This window comes from Phalaenopsis equestris, unplaced genomic scaffold, assembly GCF_001263595.1.
Source record: "Phalaenopsis equestris unplaced genomic scaffold, ASM126359v1 Scaffold232908, whole genome shotgun sequence".
Taxonomy (NCBI): domain Eukaryota; kingdom Viridiplantae; phylum Streptophyta; class Magnoliopsida; order Asparagales; family Orchidaceae; genus Phalaenopsis; species Phalaenopsis equestris.
Genome location: NW_018250867.1, coordinates 91,646 through 115,091, shown reverse-complemented (window position 1 = coordinate 115,091; position 23,446 = coordinate 91,646). Strand labels below are relative to the sequence as shown.

At 36.2% G+C, this 23,446-nt stretch overlaps 1 protein-coding gene across 2 annotated transcripts in view; it reads right to left on the bottom strand.

Annotated features, from left to right (window-relative positions):
* Positions 1 to 641: 641 nt before the first annotated feature.
* LOC110038458 (queuine tRNA-ribosyltransferase accessory subunit 2-like) overlaps positions 642 to 23,446 on the bottom strand; it is a 53,712-nt gene continuing 30,907 nt past the window's right edge. Inside the window, exons 9-10 of one of the 2 annotated variants that reach the window (XM_020743309.1) lie at positions 4,057 to 4,176; positions 642 to 1,310 (exon numbers count right to left, since the gene is read on the bottom strand). In XM_020743309.1, coding sequence (XP_020598968.1) covers positions 1,307 to 1,310; positions 4,057 to 4,176 — 124 coding nt within the window. In that variant the 3' untranslated portion in view covers positions 642 to 1,306. Of the gene's footprint in view, positions 1,311 to 3,436; positions 3,971 to 4,056; positions 4,177 to 23,446 lie in introns of those variants that run through there. The other variant, XM_020743308.1, reaches the window with a different exon arrangement.

Below are 23,446 nucleotides of genomic sequence, written 5' to 3'. Positions count from 1 at the left end.
ATCAGTTGGTCGAGCATCTGCTTGTCAGTTGTAAGTCTCATCTGGTCTAGAGTTCGATTCCCCTCGATAGAGAGTATGGTACTTGAATTATTAGGTGTATCGGGGATGGCCGAGGCTCATATGATATTTGCCGGCCATTCCTTTTTTAATATATATATAATATTTTTAGTTTTTAAAAATTTTCAGCACTTGTAAAGAAACACAGCAGAAGTGCAGTGCACAAAAAATAAATTTAGAAAACACAAATTAAAAATAAGAAAATTAAAGTGTCAAACTTAGATCCTAAGTTATTCAACTAAAGTTTTTCTATTTTGATCCCTTAGAATGATTGCATAATTCCATTGGAATGTGTCTATCCTATCGAAATTCAGTGGTTAACCTTTTGTTTCTACAGCACAATGGTTAGAGATTGTAGCTTAAAAGAAAAATTTTAATATCATAATTGTTCAAACTATAAGTAAATTAAGTTCATAGGTTAATAACAATATTGGCTATGAAAACACAAAAAATGCTAATAGAAAAACATTATGGAAAAACTATGATTAAATCCACTACCACTATATCACAAAGACACAAAGAATCAATTTAGCCATGCATCGTGGAGAAAACCATATAAAAAAAAAACTGCATCATTTCATTGCGAGAAAGATGAACATGTAAAACTTACAATAACTTTTCTTCTCCACACTTGTAGCAGCTCCTCATCTCATACAAGTCTCTCACAACTCACAAAACATATGAAACACACCCTCCAAGGTTTTCACAAAGGAGGAAGATGTGAAAAGCTTCAAATTCTCTCCAAATCTTGCCTCCCATGACTCCCTGATGCAGAACTCCTCCAAGCCAAGAAGAGGCCAAGAAGCCTAAATGAATTTCTCTCATTACATAAACAAGTTTTTATGTGCAGATCGGCGTGGTCATGTCTGAAACTGGCGTGGTCACACCCAATTCTGGCGTGACTGCCTGACAACACTGTATTGCATTTTTTTACTCTGTTTTGTGTTTGACACATTTAACCTACACAACATCAACAAAAACCTTTCTCAAGTGTATATCTGTATAAATCAGTAAAAATAGCAGGTATATTATAACGAATAATACCAATAAAATCATGTAAAATTAACATGTGTCAGCATCCATTATTATGAGGGCGTCCGACGTCCACAATTACGCTTTCAGGGATCATATATGCCTTAAAGTGGCGGCAACGTGTACTTTGTCAATTTAAATATGACTCTGAGCTCCATATATAATAGGTTTGATGTTGTTGAGTCATCCAAGTAGCAATATGTGCTAGATAGACCTTCTACCTATAAGAGAGATAAAATGGTCGAAGTTAAGGAAGTTGTTTTGTAAGCACTAATTTCATGAAATTCTTTACTTGATTTAGAGTAATTTATCACTGAAAATAGTTGGATGCAAAATCTAAAGCTTATAAATCAAGAAAAGAGCCAAAATGGTACTTCGGCTCTTTGAAATGAGCCATTTTAATCCCAAAGACTATAGAGGTGTCAATTTAGTCCTAATTCTATTTTGAAAAGGGATGAAATAGTTCTCACATATGAATATCTTAGTTCTTAAAGAAGAGTTTGTGGGCTAATTTGGCATTTTTATAGGTCATGGGATGTTGACAGTTGAAGGACTATTTTGACACTTTACTCCTTCTAAATCTATAGAATGACACCAATTGGAATTTGATTTAAAATTCGAGTTGAAGAATTTGAAAATCATATAAAAAAAATTATCTATGTGCTCATAAATGTTTTTCTTATTTACATTGTTATTGTGGCAAAAAACAAAAGAATTCACTACTCAAGACTACTGATGCCACATGGTGGTAACATAGAAGAACAGCTTAAAGAGCATGAGAGGCAAATCCAGCTTGCTGTAAGCAAGGCTTATTTAAACAAGGTAAAAATCAAGAAAAATTATAACTAGAGCCTGAGTTTTATGTCTTGCTTCTTTTAGCCTAAGCCAGGTTTTGGTGCTCGAGAAGATTGTTTGAGCCAATGTAAATGTTACTTTAAGCGTGAATTCATCAGTAATAAAGATGTTTCACAACATGATTTATCTTTGTAATTTTATCCTTCTCTGCAAAAATTTGAAGATTCCAAAGAATAACGTATGGTGAGTTTTGAGTGTCTAGCTAGAGCTGACCTGTCTGTAAACGCAAATTTATGTTGCTAAATCCACATATAATGTGATAAGTCTATGATATACTCTTAGTAAATAATTTATTGTTCCTATTCTTCAATTAATGTCAATCAAGTAGTTTCTCAGCTGATTTACTTTTATTATCAGTGGTTAACATTGTTCTTCTACTTGAATTATATTCTTATTACTGGATTCAACCTCCTTCTATATCTCTTATTTTCTGATTTTGTTCTGTAAAGATCTTTCGTTTAATTAAGACTTTAAATTGCTCATTAGTCCGCAAATTGCTAAGAAAATCTGCTATTAGGTTAATTCCACATATGAGTTGGTTTTTTTCCTATAAATTTGTCTTGTTAAGACTTGTGGAATTAGGGAGCAAATCTGTTGAGCCGAACAGATAGATCATATAAATGGCGGTCTTATCATTTTGGTTGTTAATCACCTCAGTTAAAACTTTGAGTAAGCTCCTAGGTCATGAGATTCAATGGTTCAAGAGGTTTGTAGCTCCCGTGGGTATTGATCGACTTGTATCATATTTGAGCAATATTTAAGAGCGGGTGACTCATGATAAATTCACATGCTAATGTTCTTGATGCATGCATTATTCCCAATAATTGTTTGAAAGGGAAAGAAGAGAGTGATATTCAAAGTGAATGTTTTTTTCATGTAAAAGGAGATTCTTGAAGCACTTAAAGAGCAATACAATTGTTTGTATCCAGTATCATTCTATGGAATCTGAACGAACACTTCAACTACCAACACAATTCAAAAAAATGCAATGATAAAATACATGTTTAAATTAAGTCAATTGGATTCCTCAAAGGACTCGCTACAAAGAATCCAGTCGAGGTTAAATCAAACTAAGCCGAAGAGGAAATGAATTCGCTTACACTTGCGTCCAGATTAATGCTACAGAAAGAGCTACGCATAAACCGGTCTCGCTTTAAAAATTTCGAATGATATTTTGTAGTTGACCATGTAGCTCGCGTGTAGCCACTTGCATGTTTCTTTGCAATTGTTAAAACTAACAGGACTTTCTCGTCTCTTCTGAGTAATTGTTTGCTAATATTTTTTGGGGCATTAACATAACATACCACAATTTATACGTATTTACATATCTAGCAGACAAGCTTTCATATTTACATTCAATGCACGCAAATCTTCAATATCACATCAAGTTTCATGCATGGTTTATGACATCAAAATGTTATACTTGCAAATATGAAAGTTTAGGTGTTAGACATGCAAATAAAATGAAATAATAAATCATTCCCAAAACATGCCATAAAAAGAAAAAAAATGTATATTTGTTGATGCTGAGCTCCACTACTACAAGAAAACATTAATGTTTTGTTGATACGGCTTAATATAGAATAGGAGCATTTACATATGCATACCACCAAGTTCTTCTACATTTACATATCTAACACCTAAACTTTACTTTTTACATATGTAACGCCAAAATCTTTCACATCACATCAAAAATACGACTTTTAACTTTAAAACAATACATGATATACCTTTCTCATTCATAGATAAGGTGTCCTATATATGTAAAAATTGAAGGTTAGGTGTTAGATATGTAAATACATGGGAATTAAGTGCTATTTATGTAGATCTTCCAATAATAAAAAAAAAATCTCAGCTTGTTTGAGCTGATAAAAATGGCGATTCATGCGCATCGCAGCATGGATGAAATGAAGCAAGATGCGCACGCCTTCCCTCGAAAAATCTCATACAGAATAAATCAAACTTCCCAATCTTGATTGCTTCTCTAATTGAGCGGAAGAACCCTAAATAATGATGAGTGTTGTGACTGAAACAAAGTGTTAACACAGAGTTAAGATAATTTTAAAGCTTGTTTTCATGGCAGAGTCATGAAAGAAGGAAAGAGAGACTTACATTTCTAGTAGGATTTGAGCTAGCATTTCATGCACATTAAGCAAGTGATTGATGTAAGCTCGAGTATGATTCTGACACGTGTAGCAGCTACAATTGTTGACAATAGGTGACGCGTCGTTCCTGCAAAGTGCAACAAAACTTTCTCATTGTTTAATTTTTAAAGAGAAGTGTCAAAATTGTCTCTTACTCTCTGCAAGAGATCATTTTAATCACAAAATTTATAAAAGTGTCATTAATACGAGTGAAATAGCTTCTAATGATGCTATTTTATTTAACACATTTTGGGCACTAATCTAGCACTTTTATAAACTCTAGGATTAAAATGACCCTAACTAAATTGTCAAGGGACTGATACCGGAGTTAACAAATACAAAGGGAAAAACATATATTACTATTGGAATCAAATAGGAACTTACAACCAAACACAACAAGAAATCTGATATTGCAACAAACTATAACACAAACTTAACCAGGCTTGGAACTAGGGGGTGGTGGTGGTGGTGGTCGGAGAGGGCTTGGAAGGTGGTTGGCGGTGGACGAGACGGTTGGCAATCAGAAATAGCAAGGCATTAGTTTTTGGGCTGCAAGAAAGAAGCGAGATTCAAAGCAGAAAGGCTGTCCAGAGGATGCGGTCGGTCCGGACCAGCAGGAACAAGGGGTGTCCAGGTTGGGGTGCTGGCAGCAAGGGGAGTGAGGCAGTAATGGTTCTGGAAGATGGCAGCAAGTGGGAAGGGGCATGGAGGAGGCAGCAAGGTGAAAGGGGAGGAGCGGTGGCTGGGAAGGCTAGAAAAGGCGGGAACAACAATTCATTGTTCTTGATGGTGGCAACAAGCAGAGAAGCGGATGACGATAGTTGGAATACAGAAAACTTCAGGAAAAAAAAATAAAGCAAAGACAGATGTTTTGGGTGATTGCAGCAAGAAAGGGCAACGGGAAGCAATGTGGGAAGGATGTGGAAAAGTTGATGGAAGATAATCACCACCTCGGAAGCAAGAGATACAGCCGGAGCACCACTTGGATCCTTGGATGCAACCATTTAAGGGAAGAGACTCCGACAGCTATCCCTAACAAACACATGAAATAACACCCACCTGAACACTACAAATGAAAATAAATAGCACTAAGGCAATTACAAGTGGGCCCCCTCTTACAAGGAGGTGTAATCTCATGCAAAGAGGGTCGGGTGGCCCTCAGAGTTTTGTTCTGAACCGGTCCATGCTGCCAGAGCAAGATCGTGTCCGGTCTAGAGTCGGAGACGCCCACATCCTTTTACGCCCCATGTCAGTCTCCCAAAGTTATGGGAGTTTCATCCTAATCTGTTGGAGTTTCTATCTCCTCATCGTATAGCTTCAGATCGGCCATGTTGAAGGTGTTGGAACTACTATAACATTCAAGCAAGTCAATCCTATAGATGTTGTTATTTCAAAGTACATCCTGATAAAATAAGTATGCATCCTCTTTTGACACAACTTGAACTGAAACTGCATTAAGACGTAGATTTTTACAAAAATTACTCTCGAGTCACTAAGTTTGTAAATCGTCTCTTCCACTCCTATTCAACTGATCGCATCCGATAAAAATTTGTTTGAAGGAATTAACTCTCGAATAAAATCTATCGCATGCCATACAACTCTCAATAGCAACCACTCTGGAGGGGCCCCTTCTTCTCCGGAAGGACTTGGATCCTGTTGAAGGATGTTCTTTCCCACAAAGCTCCAAAGGCGATTTCCAACACTACGGTTCTTCTCCCATGTTCGATCATCTGTCGGTGGGTATATTTTTCACTGAATTGAATGCCCAAATCACTTCATTTAGTCATTAGCAAGTAGCTTAAAAGTTTCTTATCTCTAATAGGTTGGACCTCCCTCAGTAAGGCAACTTAAAAGGTGGGTTATATCTTTAAAAATTCCAAAATTCTCTCAATAGCAACCACTAAGGAGGGACCCTTCTTCTCTGAAAGGACTTGGATCACATTATAGGATGCTCTTCCCCACAAAGCTCTTAAGGCGATTTCCAACACTATGATTCATCTCTCTGTTTGACCATCTATCGATGGTACTTTTTTTAATTGAATTTAATACCCAAATGACTTTATATAGCCTTCTGGATGTAGCTCAAAAGCTTATCATCTCTAACATGTTGGACCTCCTCAATAAGGCAACTCAGAAGGTGGGTTATATCTTTTAAAATTAAAAAATTCTCTTATATGGGATTATCATGTGTCTAGTGTTGGTTTCTCGAACTCATAACACTCTTGACAAACAATCTTACTCCTGTTCGAGCCTCTCTCATAGGCTCGGCTTCAATGATGTGCATCTCTCCCGCATTAATTGGAAGCTACTCATTTGGGTCCTCACCTTCTTCAGTGTTTATTAAGTCCTCATCCATTTCTTTAACTGCTCCATGCTTAGTGAAATAGATCATGCTCTTGTTTGGGCAACTTGATGCATTATGCTCAAAACTGTGTCACTTGACATACTTCCTGGCTAAGACGAATTTGGGAGTGTTGGTTGGCTTCACTTATTCTCTACTCTTAAATTAGTTTCTCCTCAAACGGGGCTAGCTTTTATGCTCAACTGGGTGTACTGTGTTGTTTGATCCTGGCATTGAACTCTGCCTATAAGATATGACAGTCACACAGTGATGTTGATTTGAGAACATGTCTTCTCTGTAATGAACTGGTATGTACTTGTATTGCATCTCATTTCATCTAAGACCGTTTAGTGATTTTATTTTTATTTACCTCCGACGTGTGTACTTCAAATTTTCCCACCACAGCAACGCGCTCTTATTTAACATGATAGTGATTGGCTTTACCAATGTTTGGTAGAATATCATTGGATTAAAACAGACATCGCACTTCCTGGAGCCACTTGATGAATTCAATTGAATCCTCACGACCATCAAAATCCGATAAATCTACCTTTACTTGAAGATCCTCGCTCCTCTAATATTCCCTGCCAAGTCTTTGGGGCAATGGTCCTTTATCCTTGGAATTTGATTGGTGAAAGGAATTCAATTCATTCCAACGATCCTACGAGTCGCTATTGTGGGTATGAGTGATGCTTTAAGATTGTCTCCTTTCGAAGATGGCAAGCCTTTGTTGCAGTTGAAAAATCAGCTGCATATTTTCAATAGAAAATTCATGGATATTTCTTCACGGATTTCTCATAATCAACATTATGACATTTCCTCCCGATCAGATTTCCGACAGTTGTCTTCTTGGTGGCATGATTAAGGCTTAGGTTTGAGCGGTGAAGGGGGTGTATTGGGTTGGTTTAAAGTGGGGAAAAAATTTTTGGGAGAAGATTTGAAAATCAGCAAGGATGTGGGGTTTTGGGTGGAGTTTGAGTTAGGTATGGGTGGGTTTTGGTAAACCTAGGTTAGGATTAGGGGTAGATTAGTTTTGATATCAAATGAAGTCAGAGTTAACCAACACTAAGGAAAAACAAATATTATTACTGAAATCAAATAGGAATGCAACCAAGCATAATAGGAAATCTGAAAATGCAACAAAAGATAACACAAACTCAATTGGAGTTGGATCTGGAGGGGGTGGTGGTGGTCGGCGAGGGCTTAGAAAGTGGCGGTAGTGAACGAGGTAGTTGGCAATTAGAAAACAGCAATGTAGTTATTTCCAATTGCCTGGGCTGCAAGCAAGCAACGGAAGTCAATGCGGAAGGGCTGTCCAAAATGGCGGTAGCAAAGATGCCCGGCCAGGGGTAGCAGCAACAAGGGGCGTCCAAGTTGGAGTGATGGCAGCAAGTGGGAGCAGGACAGTGAAGGTTCTGGAAGATGGCAGCAAGTGTGAAAAGGTATGGGTGCAGGTTCTGGAGATAGCAACAAGGTGGAAGGGCGGAGCGGTGGCTAGGAAGGCTGGAAAAAGCGGGAAATCCTTGTTGTCTTCGATGGCGGCGGCAAGCAAAGAAGCGGATGGCAGTAGTTGGATGGCAAAAAGTGCAGCAAGAAACAACAAAGACAGATGTCCCAAGTAGTTGTAGCAGGAAAAGCTAATGAGAGCAATGTGAGAAGGACGCGGAAGGTTTGATGGGAGATTATCACCACCTTAGGAGAGTGATACAGTCGAGCACCACTTGGACACTTGGATGCAGCCCTAGAAGGGAAGTTACACAGGTGGCTGTCCAAAACAAACACATGAAAAAACTCACACCTAAACAAGACTAAAAGGCAATTCATAGCTATGGGACATCTTCCTAAACCTATGAATTTCATTGGACCCAGAAAGGAGACATTGGAAGAATCTTTTTGGCCTTCCAATAGAAATAGGTTGATTATTTCGCTCTTCTGTATCTTCCAAAAGGGAAAACGATTTCTGAGAGTTGTTTCATGGATTCACAAGAGAGTACTAAAATTATCTCAATAAAGAAAAAGTGTATCATGCCTGGATCTAACCAGAGTTTGCGGTGGTGGAGGAACCGGATCGAAAAAAAAAAGATTCTAGTTCTAGGATATCTAATGAACCCGTAGCTGGAATCAAAATCTCATTCAAAGAGAAAGATAGCAAATATCTGAAATTTCTTTTTTTATCCTATACAGATGATTCGATCTGCAAGGGTCAGGTCATGATTGGGAATTGTTTGATCGTCTTTCTCCACAAAAGAAATGAAGCATATCAACTTGAACTCGGGACAACTATTCAAAATCTTAGGGAACGACTTGATTTGTTACCTCATGTTTGTTATTTCCTGAAAAACGATCAATTCAAGGGGAGAGTTATTTCAAACAACGAGGAGCTATGGAAACGATACAATCCAATGATATTGAGCATGTTTCTCATCTCTTCCCAAGAAATAAGTGGGGATTTTCTTTGCAAAAATGTGCTCAATTTTATATGTGGCAATTCCACCAAGATCTCTTCGTTAGTTGGGGGAAGAATCAACACGAATCGGCCTTTTTTAAGAACATCTCGAGAGAGAACTGGATTTGGTTAAACAATGTGTGGTTGGTAAACAATCATCAGTTTTTTAGCAATGTACGGAATGCATTTTCAATTATTCAATATGATTCCACAAGATCTATTTTCGTTCAAGTAACAAATTCTAGCCAATGGAAAGAATCTTCTAATCAATCCAGATCATTTCGATTCTATTAGAAATGAGAATTCAGAATATCACAAATTGATCGATAAAACAGAGATTCAACAACTAAAAGAGTGATCGATTCTTTGGGATCCTTTCTTTCTTCAAACGGAACGAACAAAGATAGAATCAGATTGATTCCCGAAATAGTTTTTTGGATCTTCCTCCCGTCCTGGCTATTCACAGAACCTGAGAAGCGAATGAATAATCACCTGCTTCCGGAAGAAATCAATAAACTTCTTGGGAATCCTACAAGATTAATTTGTTCTTTTTCTTTGACAGATAGTCAGAACTTCATCTGGGTTCGAATCCTACTGCTATGTCCACTAGAGATCATAAAATGTTGAAGAAAAAACAAGATGTTTCTTAAGCAGAAAAGAAAGAAATTGTTGATATATTCACGATAATTATGTATTTACAAGATACTGTCTCAATTCATCCTTCAGAACCATATCACATCTCGGATTTGGTTCCGAAAAAAGAACCGGAAATGAACAGTTTCAATAAGATTTCATTCTTGAAAAAAAATTCATTTTTCAATTTCTTTCATCTATTCCATGACTAGAACAAAGGGGGATATGTGCTATGCCACGATTTTTTTGAATCAGAAGAGAGATTTTTAGAAATGGCGGAATATTCACTGTATCAATAGCTGAGCCGGATCTGGTGTTTCATAAAGGATTTGCCTTTTCTATTGATTCCTACGGGTTGGATCAAAAAGGACCTTGAATGAGGTATTCAACTATAGAGATGAATCGAAAAAGAAATTGGTTCTACCTCCTCTTTTTTATGAGAATGAATATTTTTCTCGAATGATCGAAAACATATCGGTCTGGATCTACTGCGGGAATGAGTTGGAAGACCCCAAAATAAAAACAGCGACATTTGCTAGCAAAAACATAATAGAGGCAGTCAATCAAGATAGATTAATCCGAAATCACCAATATTATGGGTACATAAGAAATGTATTGAATTAATTTTTTTTAATGAATAGATCTGATCGTAACTTTGAATATTAAATTCAAAGGGATCAAATAGAATATGATACTCTGATGATACTCTGAATCATATACTCTGAATCATATAATTATAATGAAATATACGATCAACCAACATTTATCAAATTTGAAAAAGAATCGGAAGAAATGGTTTGATCATGCTATTTCTCAAACTGAGAGATCCATGAATCAGAATCTTGATGCATATAGATACAAATGGTCCGATGGGATCAACAATTTCCAGAAACATTTGGAACATTTCATTTCTGAACATAAGAATCCTTTTCAAGTAGTGCAAGCAGTGTTCGATCAATTTTGTATTCATCAATATTCGATTAAATGGTTCAGGGCTATCGACAAAAAAACATTTTATAAGTCACTTTGTTTCTTTTTGTCCAAGTCACTTCTCTTTTCGTCCAAGTCACTTCGTTTCTTTTTGTCCAAATCACTTCCCTTTTTCTTTATGAGTATCAGGAATATCCCCATTCATACGTTCGAGATCTACATCTATGAATTAAAAGGTCTGAATGAATAACTCTGCAATTAATTGTTAATGTTCAAACCGTTCATTTGAAGAAATTGAAACCCTTCTTATTGGATGATTATGATACTTCCCAAAGACTAAAATTCGTGATCAATGGAGGAGCAATATTACAATTTTTGTTCAAAAAGATACCAAAGTAGGTGATTGACTCATTCTATACTAGAAAGAATCGCAGGAAATTCTTTGATAACACGGATGTCTATTTCTCAATGATATCCCAATATCGAGACAATTGGTTGAATCTCGTGAAACCATTTCATAGAAGTTCACTGATATCTTCTTTTTAAAAGCAAATCAACTTTGATTTTTGAATGATCTGCATCACTTCTAGTTCTATTATAACAAGAGATTTCCATTTGATGTTGAAAAAACCCGTATCAATAATTATGATCTTACATATGGGAAAATTTCTCAATATCTTGTCTATTCACAACAAAATCTTTCTTTGTGCATTGGTAAAAAATGCTTTCTTTTTTTGGAGAGAAACTATTTCACCAATCGAGTCAAAGGTATCTAACATCTTCATACCTAACGATTTCTCACAAAGTGATAATGAAACGTATAACTTGTACAAAATTGTACAAATCTTTCCATTTTCCAAGTTGATCAGATCCATTCATTCGTGGTGCTATTTACTCGATCACAGACATTTCTGTAACACCTCTAACAGAGAAACAAAAAGTCAATTTAGAAAAAACTTATTGCCAGCCTCTTTTAGATATAATCTATCTGATTCAGAAGAGAATAACTTGCATCTGTATCTCAATTTCGATTCAAACATAGATTTGATTCACACTCCATGTTTTGAGAAGTATTTACCACCCGAAAAAGGAAAAAACAAAGTCTTTATCTAAAGAAATGCGTTGAGAAAGGGCGGATATATAGAACCTTTCAACGAGATAGTATTTTTTCAAATCTCTCAAAATGAAATATGTTCCAAACATAAATGTCTTGGTTCCTTATTTCGACAAGGTGCAAATATCTCAATTTCACCCTTTAGATACTTTTTCGGACCCATTGTCAATACTGAGCAGTAGTCAAAAATTTGTATCCACTTTTCATGATATGATGCATGGATCAGATATATCATGGCCAATTCCTCAGAAGATTCTTCCACAATGGACTCTGATAAGTGAGATTTTGAGTCAATGTTTACAGAATCTTCTTTTGTCCAAAGAAATTATTCATCGAAATAATGAGTCACTTGTTTCACTGATATGGGCACATCTGAGATCAACAAATGTCCGGGATTTCTTCTATTCCATCTTTTTCGTTCTTGTTGTTGGATATCTCGTTCATATACATCTTCTCTTTGTTTCCCAAGCCTCTAGAGAGTTACAACCATAGTTAGAAAAGATCAAATCTTTGATGATTCCATCATAAATGATGGAATTTTGAAAACTTTTGGATAAGTATCTTATATCTGAACTGAATCCTTTTTGGTTAAATAATCTCTTCCTAGTTGTTCTAGAACAATTAAGAGATTCTCTAGAAGAAATACAGGGTTTCACTTCTGGTGGCAACATGCTATTGAGTGGTGGTCCCGCTTGTGGGGTCAAATCAATATTATAAGAAGAAATATTGGATAATCAATCTCATAGATCTTGTAAGTATCATAACAAATCCTATCAATCGAATCATTTTTTCTAAAAACACAAGAAATCTATGTCATACAAGACTTCTATTCATTGATAAGAAAAAGAAAAAAAAATGAATGGTGATTGGAATGATGACAAAATATAATTATGGGTCGTGAACAGTGATTTGATTGATGATGAAAAAAGATAATTTTTGGTTCAATTCTCCACCTTAACGACAGAAAAAATGATTGATCAAATTTTATTGAATCTAACTCATAGTGGTCATGGATCAATGAATGACTCGGGTTATCAAATGATTAAACAACCGGATCAATTTCCTTACGCTACTTAATTGACATTCATTAAATATTCAATAGATCATGTTTAGCAGAAAGAGAGATATTCTTTGTTCATTATCATACAATCACTTATTCATAAACCTTATGTGGGGCTAATATTACTCATTCTTCATCTCCTCATGGAAAACCCTTTTCACTCCGCTTAGCCCTATCCCCTTCTAGAGGCATTTTAATGATCGGTTCTATAGGAACTGGACGATCATGTTTGGTCAAATATCTAGCAACAAACTCCTATGCTCATTTCATTACGGTATTTCTGACCAAGTTTCTGGATGACAAGCCTAAAGGTTATCCTATTGACGATATCGTTATTGATGACACAATGAATCACGATGTCTTGTATGTGAAGAGTTCTCTTTGAAGGATATAAGCTATTTCTCAGCTTAGTGTGGTTTTTGTATGATAAATGTGCAAAAACAAATAAATAATACGAGGTAATCAAGAGTGGGCCCCTTTTCACAAGGAGGGGTAATCCCATGCAAGGAGGGTCTATCGGCCCTTAGAGTTCTGTTATGAACCAGTCCATGCCGCTAGAACAAAGCCGCATCCGGTTCAGAAGCGAGAGAAGCTCGTGTCCTTTTATGTCCTGCATCAAGGACTATTTTGGTATTTTTTTTATTTTTCAGAACATTGTCACATATCTATTTGGCTACAGCTTTCTTGTTGTGTTTTAGAAATCTTAGAGTTAAGAAAAGACTTCTAAGAATAAAGTTTACTAGTTTATGATAGCTATAAGAAAACTATTGTCCAATTCTTTCAATCATAAAAATATTTTTTTACACCAAAAATAATTTTTGAAAAAGATTTTGTTGACTCTTTTTTGGTCAAGCCTATTTTCTTGATTGAAACTTAGTTAGATTTCACTTGAGCTACTATCTTAAGTAGACCTTAGAATTAGTGATTTCACTATAAAGATTATTGTAAGACTCAAAACCTCATTTAAAGAGTTGTATGGTGTTTATTAATAATAATAAAAATCACGCAAACTAAACTGATGACCAGTTGAACAATTTTTTACATTAAAGTTGTCTACTTAGGCTCCCTATGCATGAAAATGATCTTATGAAAAAATTTTCAATGAGTCATTATCTTTGAAGATGAACTTCACTATTGTGCCCACCTCATCAAAATTTTTCATATGAATCTTTTGGTGCTCAGTTTTGACCCCATTTGGACACCTTTTGAGCAAATGATAATCAGAAGAGAAAACAAAAACTAGGAGAGATAAAACGATATTTGACTAAAACTCTTTCAAAAAGACTTCAAATTAACTCCAATCTTCAACAAAAATTATTTTAAACTTTAGAATATACCTTTTGAACCAATTAAGTCTAATAAATTTTTTTGGTCAAAATTAATCATTTACTCTCCTAGGATGGGGTCCACTTTGACAGGTCATATCTTTTTAAAGAGCTTGAATTAGTCAAAACCAATTGGACCATGAAACTCATTGCATTTTTTTCTAGCATCTCGACTAAAATCAAATTTCTGGTCAAAGTCAACTCCCCAACCACCTGGTTAACTAGCCTCAAATGACTAACTTTTGCTATGGAACTCCATATTTAAAATTGTTTTGAAAGTTGGATTCAATGTTTTCTCTTCAAAATGGTATATATATTCAAATTTTTCTAATAGTCTTGGCAATTTTACAGAAAAATTCCTATTTTTGGACTTATTTACAAAAATGCCAGTGACTTAAATAATTAATTATTTATGTTATTCCTAAATGACACCTCAGCAATCCTAGTAATCCTATCTTACTGGTCCAATGTCATAAACGGAAACCCCTCCATGTACTTCAAATCTCCACCATTGATTTTAAAAATTCAACTCTCATTTTCATATTAACCACCCATTTCCCTCCACTAACTCTAAACCGCCCACTCCCCTTAATCCCAGCCGTAACCCCTCTCAAGGACAAAAATCACGCTAAAATGTCCCCCATCCCCTTCTTCTCTCAATTCCAAGCCTCTGCCTTGATCTCCCATATATTTTCTTCAAAAATATTCCTCTCCTAGACCAAAAAAAAACAAAAGAAACAATAACTCCTTTGTGTAAGTTCTCATTGTGATTCATAAAGAAAAGGAGAAAAATTCTAGGACCAAAAGGGCAAGCAAGAAAAGTTAACGATCCAAAACCAAGGTATAATGTAATTTATTCATGCAAATTCAGAAGTTAATTACATCTGTATTTCAAAAGTTCATCACTCTCTTTCAAAAATTTTTCAAATTCATTAATTATATCTTCATTGAATCGTAGGGCTTTTCATTCAAGGGTCTTTTAATGCATATATATTCAATCTTAGTTTGCAAAATCACTCTTATTATATAATCTATTTTCTTAAAACCGAAAATCCATGTCCATGTTCTCATTAAACTTTTGAATTTTCCATAGAGCTTGGTATTAAATCATGTTATTTTAGGCTTGTATGCTCTTTATTTAATTGAATTGACATGTTACATGAATATTTAGTATAGACCGAAACCCTACGTATATTTTTTGACACCATTCATGCCAAAATTGAAAATATGTGTATTTAATGTTTTATTTTAATTGAATTGTTCCATGTTAATATGACTTTATTCATTAAAATCATCATAATTCTATGTAAATTAATCCTAAACCATGAAATCTGTATGCATAAACATAAATTTCTTCTTGTATTATATTTAAATTGTATTTATGTAATATTACAGTGCAAAATTGTCTTGTTACCATGTGAATTTGACCCTACCCGAGACATCTATTGCATGTAGCCTTAAGGTTTCAATTTTAATTGTGCTTACTTGTGTTAATTGAATATTACATCACTCAATTAACATGTCCACTTGCTTAATTATCAAAAACCAAAATATACATGTATTCTTATTGAGTTTTCTCAAAAAAATTTTGTTTGAATCATTTTGTAATCCTTGTATATGATGATAATTTTGTTAAATTATTTGTGCTAAAGATTTTTCATGCTCCAACCGTGAGATAAAAGTGTGTGTATTAGGGTTTTTATAATTTAATATTTATATTAAATAATTAATCTTCATTCTCCAAAATTTATCAAATGGATAAATTAACTTTATGAAAACCACAAAATCAAAATCTTATACTCTTATTTTTTCTTTAACCAAAACTTACATAGGTTAAACATGCTTTGAACAACCTTAATTAACCTAATTAATTAGTTAACTATCTTTTACACAAACTTGGCCGAACCTTTAAGCTTAATAAACAAATTAATTATTATTCTAATTACCTTAAATTATCTTAACCATCACTTAATTAACCTTTAAATATACTAAGTTACAAATTTAATAATTAATGAACTAGTTAATTGCTTAAAATTACTTTGACCAAACCATTCAATTTACTAAGTAAATTACTTAAAAAAACTAATAATTCAATTAACCTATTAAGTACACACTAATATTCTATTTAATTGATTGATATATTAATTAACCAATTAATAAGTTTAAATTAATGAAATGACATGTTAATCATCTAATTAATACTCTAATCAACAAATTAACTAAGTAATAACTTAATTTATTAATTGTTATTTTAATTAAACGTTTTTTAATAATAATAACAATAAGAATATTCATCAACAATTCATTCAAATTTAACAAATAAATTAAATAATTAAATAATAATTTAATAATTTAAAAATTTAAATAACGTAAACAATTTAATCATTTAGATGAACTCTAATCACATAAATTTAATTAAAATTTTAAAATGAGAAGGAATGTATTAATCAAGTATTAAGCATGCATGCATGTAGAAATTGTTTATTTTTATATATTTAATCTTATACATATATGTATTCAACTATATATACTTCTGTGTATTATTATGAAACTTAGATGTGTGTTTACATAAGTTTATACATGTAAGTATAAATAATGCATGTATTTCATTTATATATATGTGTGTGTGTGTGTGTCGCAAACTTTGGCCTGTTGGTGGCAGGGTCATTGTAAGCCCCCTCAGATCAAGGGTTCGATCCCACCATAGCACAGGAGCTCTGCAATTTTAGGCACATGGCGCGGTATTTCATCATAGAGCCAAAAGGCGTAGGAAAATCGATATTTATATATATATATATACACTTCACGATGTCGACTATGGTCAAGAGCTCCACTAGGGCTTCCAATGGCGATTTCTGTCGCAATTGATTCTACCGCTGGAAGGAAAGGACCTCGCATCGTCGACTCTCGCTTCGTCGTCTGGCGTCTGCGTCTACGTCGGCGTCGACGTTTGCAGCTCCCTGTCATGGCTCGCGTCGCGATATCGCTCCACTGCTCACGTCGTCGTCTTCCTCGATATCGCTACACTGCTCCTGCTTGATATTGCTCCACGCCTTTGTCGCTCGCAGCTTCATCGTCTACGCCCGACTGTTTGGTTTTCTTCTATTTCAGCGCTACTGCTTCTGCGCCCGACAGCTCCTCTGCTATTCAGCAATCGCAGCAGTTTTAACGTCGACAGCCTCTGATGACGTTTCCTTCTTCTCTGGCTGAGTCGGACAAAGTCTTTTTTGCCCATATGGTGGATAACCCTCAAGTGGAGTCTGCGGTGGTATTCCCCTAAAGTTATAAGAAATCTTGTGAGGGTACAGATTATTGTCATTTTATTAAGAAGAGAAGTAAGAAAAGTGGAAAAGAAGCAATCTTTTTCTCTGAAACAGAAATTTCTATTCTTGTGGAAAAATTCAAGTTTGCTCTTATTGAAAAATTTCAGTGGGGACACCCTTCTTTGGATGTTATCAGAAAGAGTGGTGATGATTTTAAGCTAGTAGGTAAGTGGAAAGTGAGACTCGTGGATATGAGACATGTGTTGATCCACATGTGTTGATCCAACTAACAGTGGCTGAAGGCTACACCAAAATTTTCTCCAAGAAATATCTTAACACTAAAGGCAAATCAATGAAGTTTCTCAAGTGGTCTCTTAATTTCGACCCAAATCATGAAACTCTCACAGTACCGGCATGGTTTAGTTTACCTGGTCTCAAGCTACATTTTTTTAACCATCATGTTCCTTACTCTATTGGGGTCATCCTTGGGGATCCTTTTAAATTAGATTTGCCTACTTTCAACCTAACAGGACCCTCTGTGGCCAGAATTCTTGTAAAAAGAGATATTACTTTACCTGATATTACTGAAGTCTGGTTGGGCACAACCCCTAATGGTTATTGGCAGCAAATCGTCATGGAACACAAACCCCCATATTGTACCCACTGTAAGATGTTTGGTAAAATCCTTGCTAAATGCCATAAGTTTAATCCTAATTTGAAATCTAAGGTTCAAGTGAATAAGGATGAGTCTATCCCCACAACTGTGGACATTTTATTTCCACCTGAGGAGGATACTACCAGACAGGAGGTGTTTGTTGCCCCTGAGGACCACCCCCATGACACTGTTGTTACTGTTACTGCGAGTGATGCGGTGCTGACACCAACAAACTCCATAGAAAACAATACCGATGGACTATTACCTATAAATAATAGTGTTCAGACTAGTAATCAGGAGAGCATCGCAGCTCCACTTCTTCAAGAAGTATCCGGTGTAGCGGCAACTCATACTTCACATATTCTAGAACTTATTGTGGGTACACTGTTGGTATTCCTTCTATTTCAGCTCTACCCCATCAGGCTGATTCCTCGAAAAAGGAATGGCAGGTTTACACTTCCAGAAGGAAGAAGAAGAATGGAGATTTACTGGAGCTTAGAAGTCTTATGGATGATACTTTGGTTACTACGGGTAATGGTCAGCATTTTAATAATCTGCTAGCTGAATCCCTATCGAAAACTAGAGCCAGAGGCAACACTACATTGGGATGACTCATTTTGGGATTTTTTATTGCTATATGTACCCATCTTTTACATTTTTTGTATGTTGTACCGTATGGGTTGAGTGTTCAGGGTCACCCATACAAACCAATCTGTACCTTTCTCTTTAATATATCAATCCTTTGAGTATATATATATATATATATATATATATATATTAGGTATATATATATAATAGGTATTATCATCGATGACTATTTCCTTTGTCTCTATTAGGGCTTTGCATGGTGATTTCCGTCCTCAATGATTCGGTCGCGCATGATTTGGTCGAGCTCGAAGGAAAGGACTCACACCTCATCGCCTCTGTTTCGACGTCGAGCTTCTGTCGACTCACGTCTTCGCGTTTTTTGTCGGCTTGCGTCTTCCTATTTCGACGCCGAGCTTTTGTCGACCTCCTCATCTGTTTCACGTCTTCATCTGTTTTGGCTCGTGTCTTCTGATACGATCGCCTATTGCGCTTGCGGAGCGTCATAGTAGGTGGACTCTCTTCATGCTTTGATGGGTGCGCTCCCTCCTTCAGTTGAACCCGACAAAGCCTCCTTCGCCCACGCGGTGGGTAATCATCTGGTGGAGTCGGTTGTTGTCTTCCCCTCAAGCTATAAGAAATGTCGTGATGGTATAGATGACTGCCTTTTTGTGAAGAAGACAAGTAGGAAATGTGGGAAAACAACATTCTTTTTCTTTGATTTAGAAATTTCAACCTTGACTGAGAAAAGCAAGTTCGCTCTTATTGAAAATTTTCAGTGGGGTCACCCACCTATAGAAGTTATCAGAAAAAGTTTTTATGATCTCAAACTAGTAGGCAAGTGGAAAGTTTGATGGGAGACGTGTTGATTCAGTTAATCATGGTTGAAGATTATGTTCGGATTTTCTTTAAAAAATATCTTAACAATGCAGAAAAAGCAATAAAGTTACTCAAGTGGTCTCCTGATTTTGACCCAAATCATGAACCTCCCACTGTACCAATATGGGTTAGTTTATCTGGTCTTAAGCTGCATTTTTTTAATCATTGGGTTCTCTACTCTATTAGGGTCATACTTGGGGATCTTATGAAGCTAGATCTACCCACCTTCAATCTCACCGGGCCTTTTGTTTCCATAATACTTGTGGAAAGAGATATTATTTTACCTGATATTACAGAAATCTGGCTGGGCACAACACATAATGGGTATTGGCAACAAATTATCGTAAAACATAGACCTTTTTATTATACCTACTATATGATGTTTGGGCATACCCTTGAGAAATATCAGTCTCCATCCTAACTTGAAATCTACAGCCTAAGTGCATAAGGATGGATCTAACCTTACTGCTTTAAACACATCTGCCCCACTTGTGGAGAAAATTACCACAAGACAAAAATTGATGTCTGATTAAATTGCCCCTAAGGGCACCCCTTGACAATATTGTTTCTGTTTCTGCGATTGATGTGCTGTCAGATAGCTCCGCTGGGCAATTTACACCTTAAAAACTTATTGAAAACAATATTGAAGGATCCTTACCTACAAAAGATAATGTTCGGACCGATAATCAAGAGAACCTTGCAGCTTCTCATCTTCATGTATTATCCAGGGCAGAGGCAATAATTCATGTTTTACATACACTAGAACCTATTGTGGTAACAACGGTTGATAATCTTTCTACTGCGGTTCTACCACCTCATCCAAACGAGCAAGTTGTTACTGTTAGTCAAGTGCAAGGGATTCATCAACTTATAAATGTTCGACAATCTGTTGACCAACACACTGATCAGATGAGTCAGTCTTCGGACGAGGAATGACAGGTTTAGACATCCAAGAAGAAGAAAAACGGAGACCTACTTAAGCTTAAAAATCTAATGGATGATACATTGGTTACTTCGGGTAATGACACGCAACGCACTAATTTGTTAGTTGACTCCCTTCCTAGAACTAGAGGCAGAGGCCGAACTAAATTGGGTTGTCCCTAACCTTTTTGCATGTTTTCGTGGTTTTGCTTTATGGACTTACATGTATCTTTACTTTTTTTGTTGTACCGTGTGGGCAGGCTGACTTTTTGGGCCCACTCATACAATCTATCAGTATATTTTCTATTTTAATATATTAGCCCTTGGGCTTTTTTAATATATATATATATACAATCAACCCATTATATTAGCCCTTGGGCATAAATTGTTAACTCCCTCTATCTCCTTTTTTCTTTGGTGGTATCTTACATTTTTAATTCCTATTGATCATATTCTCAAGCTTAAAGGTTTAAAATTGGCCTCCATATGTAGTATGTGCCAAATGAAGGAGGAAGACACGAGACACATTTTTTTCGAATGTGCCTTTTCCTTAAAAGTTTGAGATATGATTGCTTCTTAATTTGGTTTTTCATGGATGCATAGAGACTCCTTAAGCAATTATCTATGGCGTTGGAAAGATTTTGATGATAGTATATATATATATATATATATATAATAGCTTGTGGCGCTAGCCATGGCCTGCCGGTAGAACAATATCTTTAAAAGTCGTAAGTCCCCTCAAGTCACGGGTTCGAACCCCCTTTTATCCAGTTTGTTAGTAGTGAGGCCGATCCTCGAATAGTTATATTATTTTTTTTAAATTTTTGGTTGCAGCATGCATATAGGAGGGAGGGAGGGAGAGAGAGAGAGAAAGGGGGAGGGAGCAGGGAGGGGAGGCGTGAGATTTAAATAGGTTTTTTAAAAAGATTTTATATTTTATCGTATAGGCATGAGATTTAAATATTGAGTTTTTTTTTACATATTTTATTTGATTTATATATATATATATATATATATCTTCTTCCTATATTTGTAAACTTATCATTCATATGTCAGTGTTTGTCGCATCTGATCAATTGGTGGATCTTCGCTAGAGAGCTCACCCTGGGGGGTATGTTGATCCGTAAATTGTTGAGCAGTTTAAGCCTGCAGCAAACATTAATCATGACGCTCCTCCAGGGCTTAAGTACCCTCGTCTCTCGTAATAGATGGTTTCAAAACACTTAGTATTTATGATTTGAATAGAAACTGTCTCAATAACAATGGGAAATAGCTGTTGAACTGGTTGGAGAGGAATAGTCTGATGAGTCAAATTTTCACTCAACATTTCTGGAAGATCTTCAGTTTTTGCTATATTTTCCTCCATTTGGATGATGTTGTTAGGAACTGCAGAATCCACAAATGCACAAGAAGGTTGGATCTTAAATGTGGATGAAGCCTGAAATATTTGGCAGGTGTGTTCCCAAACAGTATACAATGATTGCAGTAGTAGGGTCTTTGTTCTATCACAATTGGCTGCCAATACCAATTGTCAGCAATACCAAGTCATATTTCTTCCACATCATGGGAGGTGATATTCCTTTCAACAAGAGTCTTTGCATAGGTTAAAGGTGGGTATGTCCAATTTCATGGGTCTCCCTAGTGCAACTCCAATAGAATAGAGTACTCGGTGATTAAAGTAGTGTTAAACCATATTGGAACTATAAGAGGTTCTTGGCTAGGATCAAATTCAGGAGACCACTTGAGCAATTTCATATATTTCTCGTCAATTGTTATAAACTTCTTGAAAAATATTTTGGCATTGTCCTCTATTTTAGAAAATTGTATCATCATATGTCTCCCATCAAAGAGACCAACCTTCCAATATCCCAAAAATTTGAGATCTTCAAAAGCCTTTATAATGATTTCCATTTTAGAATGTCCCAATTAGAACTTCCCAATGAGAGTAAATTTACACTTATCAACCAGGTTGGAAAATTCAACATCAATGAAAATTAGAGCTAGTCAGTCACTATTCCTACTCGCCTTCTTGATGATGTTGCAGTCCCCCTGGCCTTCAAATGATTCATGATAAACCTGAGAGAAAACATGATCTGATCCCACAGAGCCAACCATATCAACATAAGAAGTCTTCCCAAGGTTTAAAACTGAAGCAGTAAGAGGTTGAGGAGGGACAAAAGCCATAAAACTAGGAGTTGAATAGCGGATTGCTACTGGGTTTGAGTCGTGACTATGATAGGAGCTCTCATGCGTGCAAACCGGAGCAAAGGAGGAGGACGCGGGTGTAAACGCTCAATCCTGAGCAATCGAGCAGAAGGAGAGGGAGTTGAAGCCAAGCCCTTGTGCAAATGAGGCTCTGTGGTAGCGATGAGAAAATCACGCGAAATCCACGAACGAATTGAGGTGACGAAGATGACGAATCCGCATAAGGCAGCCGAAGAGGTCGGCCTAAGCAGACAAAGTCAACGATGAAACTGACTGAGGTATATGAATCAACGAAGAAGACGAAGGAAATCGTCATCGGGCAAGACTATATATATATATATGGTAGCTTATATAACTAAGTATAATTATATATGTGATGTAATAGTTATGTGTTTATATATGTGAGTAGACATTATCCGTCCATGTAAGGATCGAACCAGGGCCAAAAGGGTCTTACAACTAACGTGGCAGCCTACCAACTTGCCACTCAAAAGCGCACATGTTTATATCTACATATACATATACATATATATGTATGTGTGTGCGTGTCTATATATATATATATATATATATATAATGGCGGAAGACTGTTCTGCTAGGGTTTCGAATGGCGATCGTCATTGATTATGTCACTCGACATTTCTGCTTCGTCAGCTTGCGCCCGCCTCGTCGGCGTTCTGCTACTCGACGTTCATCTGCGTCTGCTCGACGAGTTTGGTCTCTCTGCTCGACGAGTCTACTCGGCGTGAGTTTGCTCGGCGATCTTCTTCTCTCTGCTCGATGAGTCTGCTCTGCGTCGCTCGCTCGGGGTTCGTCTGCTCAACGAGTCTCAAATTTGCTTCGCGTTTGCGTTCTGCTCGTGAAGCTTCTCACTGTTCCTGCCGCAGCAACTTTGCTGTAGCTTAACTCTCATAGCTCTCCTTGCTCTGATGGCGCCTCCTTGTTTGGTTGAGCGGGACAAAGCCTCCTTTGCTCACGTAGTGGGTAACCCTCAGGAGTCC